The sequence below is a fragment of the Solanum tuberosum genome, unplaced genomic scaffold (genome assembly GCF_000226075.1).
Source record: "Solanum tuberosum cultivar DM 1-3 516 R44 unplaced genomic scaffold, SolTub_3.0 scf00168, whole genome shotgun sequence".
Taxonomy (NCBI): domain Eukaryota; kingdom Viridiplantae; phylum Streptophyta; class Magnoliopsida; order Solanales; family Solanaceae; genus Solanum; species Solanum tuberosum.
In genome coordinates, this window is record NW_006239096.1 from 1215917 (window position 1) to 1225810 (window position 9894).

A 9894-nucleotide genomic window follows, 5' to 3' on the forward strand; every position below is an offset into this window, starting at 1 on the left:
ACCATATTTGAATTTTATTTTTTTTCCTTAAAGAAAAGTCAAAGTATTACCATAAATGCTTGAACTTTTTCTGAAAGGAAAATATAATTTTCTTCCATATTTGGTTTATTCTTTCCTTAGAGAAATATTTTGGAGATCTATAAATTGAAGATCCCTATTCTCATAGCATAATACAATAGAATCCATAATGTAGTCGTTTAGTGAGTTTTGTTTATGGAGAGATTTAATCTCTCAACAGTTATAATTTTTTTTTCTTTTAAATTAGTTTTCATATTAATAATATTATGTTTTAGTATCGCTTTATTTGTCATCTAATTTATCACCGTCTTGATTGCAATTGTAAGCTTCCGCATGATGCCCAACTCACCTTCAGAACCCAACACCGCATTCGCGACCCTCTCCCCCGCCACCACAACGTATTGTATGACTGGTCTTTTTAAATAAAGAACTATCGTGATTTCAGAAATATTCATATATTGTAAATACGATTGTGAGAGTTCTGAAGCTCCAATTCTGCTGATTCAAAGCTTGGTGTGATTGGGGAGTTTGGAACTAGGAGTGACAGTGTTTGGGAAGTGTTGGGGATCAACCATTTGAGGTATATTTCACCCCGAAGGGGTTGACCATCCCTCCTTCTTTAGCATTAATGATGAATATTTTGCATGATTATGATTTGGGCTTTTCTCAGCCCCAAATTGTGTTCCATTTTAGGATGAAAGTCTGGGGACCTAAATTGGACCTTTTGACAGAGTCAATTCAGGAAATTCTGGTGTAGGTTCCACATTTCCATTTTTTACTCCAATTTTGGTCGCCCTCTGCTTAATGTATTTTTAGTGTCTAAATGAACACTTTAATATTCGCATACTATTTTTTATAGAATGGATGCGTTCGGATGCCCTAAAGAGGGAAAAAGCTCCAAAATTGTGATTTGGAGCGCGTTCGGTCTACTTGGAGGTAGACTAAGACTTACCATCCATTTGATTAAGCTTGAATATTTAAATGTATGTTAATTTTATGGAATTGAGATGGGTACCTTGTTGATCATGGTTATCTTTCTAGAAATCATGTATTAGACTATTTTATTAGGTTTTGAGGACTCATATCATTTGGCTTTATTGCCTGAGATCATTTTTACCTTGTGGTGTACTTTGGTTATTGTTTATGGTTGTTATTGAGCATGTTAGGCCTTAGTCTAGGCGTACAATAGTGATTGCCATAGACCTACGTGGTTTGGTGCTAATAGGCATTATATCCTCTCCAACGTCGCTTCAGATGGCTTAGCTCCCTGTAGATTAATATAACAGACTTGGGTCGGATAGTACGATCCTTAGTTGGGCGATAACTTATCTCAACTTCCCCTTTTATTCTATGGATTTATCCTTGTAATCAACTTAGAGTGTACGCAAGTTATTTTGGGCTTATGGTGATTTGGCATCGATTGGTAGAATAGGAGTTGGAGTGGGTCCCTAATGAGTTTAAAGGTGACTCTGTTCTACCGTTTGGACAAGTATTAAGTTGGCAAAGGATATTAGAGTCATTGGAATTCGTTTTCTATAGTTCAATCATGTATACCATATTGTTGCTCCTATTTAGAGGCTCTTGTTTACATATCTTCAGTCGGATTCCAGTCCCTGCTTGTACACCCTTTGATTAGTTTCAAGTCCTAACTGGGCAGCTATCTATCTATTTGATAAGTTTCAAGTTCTGACTGGGCGGATACCTACCCTTTTGATCAGTTTCAAGTCCTGACTGGGAGGCTACCTATCACTTGGATCAGTTTCAAGTCTTAACTAGGCAGGTGCCTATTACTTTGATCAATTTAAAGTCCTGACTGAGTGATTCTACTGAGTCCTAGGTGCCTTTACCGCTATTAAAGTTTGTGGAAGGTTGTGACAGTTCTAGAAATATCCTCAGGTTCTCTTATTTAGTTCCTAGCTCTTGTGTATACCAGTCGGGCTTATGGAGGTTTGTTTGGGTTTTACTTAAGCTTTTGCACGACTGTACCTTCTGGGCTTATGGGGTCTAGTTTGGTATAGTTAGATATTACTTGCATCATTTTTGTTCTCAGTAGACTCATGTGCATTCTTTTTTAGAGTTTCGTTCTTTGACCTCTGTTGTGTTTAGATTATCATATTTCATGTTGCATTTACTTTTCTTGCTCAGTCGGCATGTGATTCCTACTGAATACCTGTTGTTTTGGTACTCATGCTACACTTTGTATATGTTTCATGATGTAGGTCCGTGCACGAGTTCTCAACGCTGAGATCGAGCCTATAGTTTCCATATTCGAAGGTGAGGGTAAGCACATGGCGTTCTAGACTTAACATGTCTCCAAATGTATATTGATGACTAGTCTTTTGTATTTTTAGAGAAGTCTTTGTATTTTGGGTCCACTTTTGGGACTTGTACTTTTTATTTAGCAGCTTTGTACTTATGACTTCCAGGTTCTGGGAGAGATATTATATATATATATATATATATATATATTGGTTTGCTTCCATTTAATCTCATGTTTTTGTATTTAAATTGTTCTTCCGCTTTGTTTTTGCTCTTACACCTATTACTTGTTGTTCCGGTTACAGGTTGGCATACCTACTGGTGGGTTATAATAGGTGTCATCATGAAGAATGGATCGTGACAACTTACTATGACATGCAATTTTTCCTAGCAAACCTAAAAAGGTATTAACTCATAGCCTGTGTTAATTAGCTAAATTTTGAAAATCAACTTATTGTTAGAAGATGAAGTTCCATTCTTTTTTTTCTTGAGCTTAACCAAACCATACCGTATCTATAAGCTAAAAATAGTGTTTTGGATTTAAATAAGTACAGTCTCCAAAAATTATCCAAGAATTTCCACTTAATTGGATGTCCACTACACTATTCCAGCACACTATACCGGAGAATATTGTAATGTTATTTCTAAGTATGATTTCAGTGTTATTTCCTGAAGTGTTGTTTTCTGATTTGATAATTATATCTTTTGATATTAACGTATATGAGGTTCGAACTATTCAGAACATATGCATACACAAGGAACTTGAGTTTGAAGACAACCTATATTGCATTAAAATGAAGATAATAAGGGAGATTGTCTTTTCGTTTCAGACTTGTACGTGATGTATGGATTACGTCCCAATCAGTACTCCTATGATGTTTTGAAAGACTTATATCAAACGTAGTAGTATTCTGTGTTTCTCTTATGTACTCTGTTGATTTCGTCTTATGTCAACATATGATTTGAGACTTATAGGGACTATATCTCTTAAATTGTATTTTATTACGTCATGCTTACAACAAGTAGCTTGTTTAGGGTCGCTCAAGATCCTATTCACTATGTCTCGTCTAGGGTGTACTTTAGATTGTGACATGATCTTTCTCATTTGTTTTCTTGGATGAATCATCTCACCACGACAGTGTAGCTCATTTGTGATGGAGGTGAATCTGGTGTACATTTCTTGAATGGTTTCACCTTCTTTCATAGTGAAGTTCTCATATTAAGTTGTGAGCATTTCCACTTTGGAATCTTTCACTTGATTGGTTCCTTCATGAGATGTTCTCAAACTTTCCCAGATCTCTTTGGCAGACTAACATGCAGAAATATGGTATTATTCAGTAGGTCCTATTCCACATACAAGCAACTTCTTTGCTTTATCGTTCTTTTCGATCTTCTTTTGATCAGCTTTGTTGTACTCCCTTTGTGTCTTAGGAACAAGTCTAGTTATTTTTCCTTCCTTAACTTTATTCATAGGAACATGAGGTCCATCCAGAATTATGTCCCACAATTTACTATCTTCAGCCATGATGAAATCATGCATCCTAGTTTTTCACCAACCATAGTATTGACCATTGAATCAGGGAAGTCTGGTGGTTGACCGGCCTTCTTACAAGTTTGGTGGAGAAGCCATCTGAGCAAGATTCTCTCTGGGTGTTAGTTGTATAGAGAGTTCAAGCTCTAATATCGATTGTTGGCTTATATAAGTTCACCACCAGTCAAGCGACCCTTGACTATATTAATAACAGATAGTAATATAAATGTTTGAAGTAAAGAACATGAGTGTTTAGATGGAAACCTCATAAATCAAAGGGAGGAGAAAATCACGATCTGACGCACATGACTTCTCAAAAATTCAATAACTTCAGGCAATTTGTGAGTACAAACTCCAGTAATCACAAAGGATTAAAATTTTAATCCTACACACTTTGTAACGCCTCTATTACAATACACAAAACAATAAGCTTATTGCCCTCTACATCAACTACCTCTATTTAATATAGACTTCAACGACCACAAAATAACTAACTCTAGCCAACAACTCAACTCATAATGAAATGAACTGACATGATCTATTATCCTTTATATCTTAGGAATACATTGAGAGCACAAGACACTAGACTCAAATAATAGCTTAAGACTGTGCAACACTCGATCAGGTCCTTTGTTACGTATGAGAGAGTAGCTCTTCCTTGAGAATGGATTTTGCTTTGAATATTCTTGATTGCAAAAACTAGGTTGTTTCTTGTCAACATGTCTAATGTATAAAGGAGACAAAACAACCGAGTAGCATGTCATTGATCGAGGACTTATGTTTGTTTTGTGCCTCTGCTGAAGTGCCCACCTACCACTGTGGTTTCTGCAACTTTACAACTGCACTCCATTGATTTATCATGAATGAAAAAGACTCGAAGCACTAGATCATATCCCTCTATAGTTGGTTAAATCATCAAAATTCAAAATACAACATAATCATTGAATGCTCGGATAAAAAAACATGTGAATGGCTAAACTGTCTATTTAATTGATGTTATAAATTATGAGCTTGTTATTATTTTATACATAATTTATTATCCTGATAGGTAACTAAAAAGGTTAGCATATTGAGATATGCAGATATGGTAAGAATACATTCACTATTTTATACAAGATTGTGTATGATTGCTTTGTTAGGATTCATGAGAGGAAAGTGTTGGGAAAAGGTGGGTCGGTTAATGAAATACATTATCTGTTACTCATTTATGTTGTAACTAGGATATACGGGAAAAGATAGGTTTAAATGCACAAACATGGCTTGTCTTCTCAGTTAGGATATTAATAAGGAAAGTACAATTGCTAATAAGGAGGGAAATGAATGGGGTGTACTAATATTAATATTTGATATATATGTGATAATTCCCTTTTAATTTCATGTGTGTAAGAATGATGATAGTGATAAGACTAGTGTTGAGTTGAGATTGTATAATGAATTAAAGTGAGTGTTGTCCATAGATCTAATTTGGATCGTCTTATGATGCTTATCAGTACGTGTGGTGTATTTATACTATTCTTGTTGTTACACCTTTCGTTGGTGTAGGTTTGTTTCTAATTGTATGATTGTGAGTTTGACGGTTATTCATCATCAACTTCTACTTACTTCGTCCTTGATGTGGAGGTTGCGTCTGTCTCTGGTGTATTTATTTTGTATTCTATTTGTTCTCAGTTAAAAACTCTTGTACATGTCTAGATTTGGTTCTTGGGAGTTGCTAAATGATTTATGTAAAGATCAATGGATTTCTTACCTTGTTTAACTCGTCGACTCAAACTTACTTCACTTAAAGGTTTTCTATTAAATAGAAATGGGTGGTAAGGGTTTGTCTCTCGAATTATAATTGATTAGGTGTTCGCACGATCTGCTAGTTTGGGTCATGACTATATTTTTAGTTGAAGACTGCACAATTTTTTTAAAAAAAATATTTTTTAATTTTTGTGTCAAGTTAAACTCAGACAAAGAAACTGAAACAGAGAGAGTACTACATTTCTTTAACAGCTCTCTATTGTTATATTGTTATTATTTTATCTCTGTGAGTTGCATATTCTTTGTTTTATTGTCACTACACCAAAATAATATTTAATGGCAATAGCTAGCTTAATTGCCATTAAATATATATGTTTAGAGGCAATTGACACTCTTTGTAAATGTCCCTAAAGCCTATAGCGACATTATTAGATCTAATGAAAATTAACTAATGTCAGTAAAAGCTTTAACACTCTTTGTTAATGTGTATATTTATTACCGCTAATAATTATTTTTGTTGGAGTATGTTCTTTAGCTTCTAAGTTGTTGTTTTTTCCAGTAAATTAGAGGTTCAACTAATCTGATATGCTAGACATAAAATATTTGTAATTGGTAATTTGTTTGTAGGATATGTTTTCCCCCAAATTAATTTATGAGGAAAATTGATAAATTTTGAATATAGAGCTATAAATAATTACCACTACTGCTGCCGCCTTCCTTCACTTGGAAATACCACATTATTTTATAGACTAAAAGATAAGGCTCGTTCCAAGTCAAATCATATAGGGGATTATTTGAAATATTTCTCTATAATAAAACCTTCAACTTAACTTTTTGTTTCAAGGCTTATTTAGGCCTCAAACTTTGGTCCAATAATTCGAATATCTTCATACATCACTCCCTCGATCCCTTGATATAACCTCCCATTTGCTACCTTATTCTATCAACGAGTGACTTAAAGCGATAATATTAGACTCGTAAATTTTTGATGGCCTAATTAATTTAAACATTCCAAATGTGCATGGTGTTACAAAAATTATCTTAGAATAGATCAATTCTGGACACCAAGTCCAACCATATAGTTCACGGAAAACTAAAATAGCAAGAAATCAAGTAAAAAGTAAAAAAAAGCAAAAGCAACTACACATGATATTGATAACTCATAAGAAAAATACAAAACAGAAACTTTTACTGATCTTTGATTTTATTCAATATTCATGCCATCAACAGTTTGAAAATAAAAAATAACACCTTTTTTTACCCTGCCTCGGGAGCCACGCCATCACTTTACTCAGGCCTGAGTGACTCAAATTCATAACCTTAAGATTGAAAATGAAGGATGTTTACCATCTGAACACCTTCATTCATTATGTACGTAAAAAATAAAGAGGAAAAAGGGGTAATAGAGATATCCTTTATTGCTTTTCATCATAAAACTAATTACTCATAACAAAATATATATATATAAGAAAGCCTTCATATATCTCAAGGCACAATTATACATTTAAAATTACAAATATATGCTAAAAAAAACACTTTACTTTTCAGTATCACATAATAATACAAACATATTCACCAATATGTAGTGTTAATAAAAATCTCAAAAAAGAAAAGTAAAATTAAATTTACCTAATAATAGTCACACTTTAGTGACAAGGTTTAAGAGGCTTCCCACATAGACAATCATTGTAAGTAAAAGATGAAGCTTCAAGATGATCAAACGGAGAACCTTCCGGAATCTGGCCACAAAGATGGTTATGACTAACGTCAAAGTGACCGATAAACGTCGCCGACGATATCGATTTTGGAATCCTTCCTTTTAATTTGTTGTAAGATAAATCCATTACCATAAAATAAGATCTTTCATCAAATGAATCAGGAATATAACCTTCAATAGCATTTTTGCTCAAATTCAAAATGTTGATACGTGAATTAATCAAACTAGGTGGTATAGTACCAGTAATATTGTTACCATCAAGATTTAACGTTGCAAGTACGTGCATTTTACCTAGAGACGGAGGTATGCTACCGGAAAGTTTGTTCAATGACAGATCCAAATCTGAAAGCCTGTAAATATACGAAATCGAATACGGTATATGACCTGTTAACTTGTTTCGACTCAGTAAAGCTCGACTCAACATCCGTAATTTTCCGAAATTTGTTGGGATGTTTCCATAGATGAAGTTGTTTCGGAGATCTAAATGCATTAAAGATGATAAGTTGGTTAATGATCGAGGTATGTAGCCAGTAAGTTGATTTTCAGCTACGTTTAACACTGTGAGTCGACTTAATCGACCTATAGTTGAAGGGATTGAGCCGGTGAGCTTGTTTCCGACTAAGTCGATGATTCGTAGGAAGGGTAAGGATGTAATACATGATGGTATAGGTCCAGTGATGCCTTTCCAATCAGCTATAGTGAGACTTGATAGTCTTTCTAATTTGCATATAGATGGAGAGATCGTACCGGTCATGTAACCGGTACGATGAGCTTTTTCGAAGAGTGGATCTTCGGATTCACCGCGGAGGTTTATGTCTGCTACGCGGTGAGTTGTGGGATCACAACTCACCCCGTACCATTCATGGCAACAGTCGTAGCCTTTCCATGAGTTGAAAATTCCTAAGTAAGATTCATTTAGGGCAGCTCGGAAAGATAATAATGCTGCCCGATCTGATGGCGAGCAGGAATGAACGGTTGAGATTATGGCAAGAAGCAGGATGACAATGTACATGAAGCTGCCCATCCTGAGGGTGTTGTTTTTGTTTCTCTCTCTAAAATTTTCTAAATTGATGCATTTTGAATAGAGTGAGACTAGGTAGGGCTGCTTTATATAGTATACAGTGAAGAGTTTTTTGTGTTTTGACGATTTTACCCCTCACGTGTGGTGTAACATTTTGAGTTAACAAGTCAACATGCGTAGGGATAAAGATTGAGATGGAAACCAAAAACAAAGAAAAAGAAAAATAAAATTAAAATGGGATTTTTATTAATTAAGTGAAGGTGATGAGAAATGGCAAGGTGTTGGACCACGTGGCCAGTAATCATCCAAGTTTCTGGAATGAACAAATTTAAAAACAAAAATATTAGACCCTGAAAACGAACAAAAATGTTATTACGACCTACTATTTATATATGGGAAAAGGGTCAAATGCCCCCTCAACCTTTAGCCATATTTCCAACTACACACTTAACCTTTTCGGGGGTCCTATTACCCCCCTGAACCTTTTTATTTTTATATTATTTCACCCTCAAACGCTGATGTGTCCACATACGTGAACTCACCTTCGTGAGGCGCGTAACAATGTAATAAAATGTCCACGTGGAGTCCAAATAATCCTCCCAACGGTAACTTTACTCTTTATATAACCCATACATTTATTTTTTATTCTTTTCTCAATTCATTTATCTCCATCTCTTTTGTTCTTGAACAAAAGCTCTCTCCCTTCTTTGTTTTTCATCCACCATTTTCAAAGCTTGAATTTAGTTGTTGTATCTTCTCCAACTAAGATTGAATGTAGGGTTTGCAATTTTCTCGGATTTCCCAATTCGACAGCTTGATTTTTTTTTCACTTTGTGTTATTAGGGTTAGGAATGTCAAAATGCAAAATTGAATAAGCTATGCATGGAAGAATCAGACCCAATGGTCAAAACCATAGTACGATGCTAAACATGGAAGTTTGTTGCATATGCAGACTTCTTGGTCGAAGTCGAATCCCGGAAGACGATTTTGGTCTTGCCCCTACTATGGTGTATGTGAATTTTCTTCAGTTGTTTGATTTTATTGGGTTTAATTGATGTGAATGTTAATAACATGAATATATTTTTTTTTATTTTTTCAGGAGAACAATTGTCATTTTTTCCGATGGAGAGACAGAGAAGAATCGATCCAAGATCCCAATTTATCCTCCCAAAATTGGTAGAACAAAATCAAAGAGTTGGAAGATGAAGTTTGGAGGAGACAGATTCAAATCAATGAGCAACAAGTTCTGATTGATAATTTGACAGTAGAGAAGAGGTTCAAACGAAGAAAGTTGAAATGGTGTATGTTTGATTGGAAGGTCATTTTGTGTATTTTGATTTGTGTTGTTGCCTTGTTCATCAACAACCTATTTCAAAGTAGGGTTCATTCAAGTATTGAACTAATTGAATTGCCATAACGTATGTGAGTAGTGAGTAGTGAAAGGAGTTGAAGCTCTCTTTTGGTTATCATATGTAATATGAGAAATTTTGTATATCAATATATGAATCTTTTCGGATAAAGTAGTTGATATAGTAGTGTCTATATTACAACAAATACGGGAGAAATTGAATAAACATAACACCATTTGTAAAATAGAAGGCCTTT

General features: G+C 34.6%; 1 protein-coding gene across 1 annotated transcript; it reads right to left on the reverse strand.

Moving 5' to 3' along the window:
* Positions 1–7014: 7014 nt before the first annotated feature.
* Positions 7015–8353, reverse strand: LOC102587730 (DNA-damage-repair/toleration protein DRT100-like). The gene has a single exon (XM_006354203.2). The coding sequence runs from the start codon at positions 8290–8292 to the stop codon at positions 7198–7200; it is 1095 nt and encodes a 364-aa protein (XP_006354265.1). The 5' UTR covers positions 8293–8353; the 3' UTR covers positions 7015–7197.
* Between the last annotated feature and the right edge of the window lie 1541 nt (positions 8354–9894).

Excerpts from the sequence above, each read along its gene's own strand:
- LOC102587730 (XM_006354203.2), bottom strand. The coding sequence starts at position 8,292 with ATGGGCAGCTTCATGTACATTGTCATCCTGCTTCTTGCCATAATCTCA.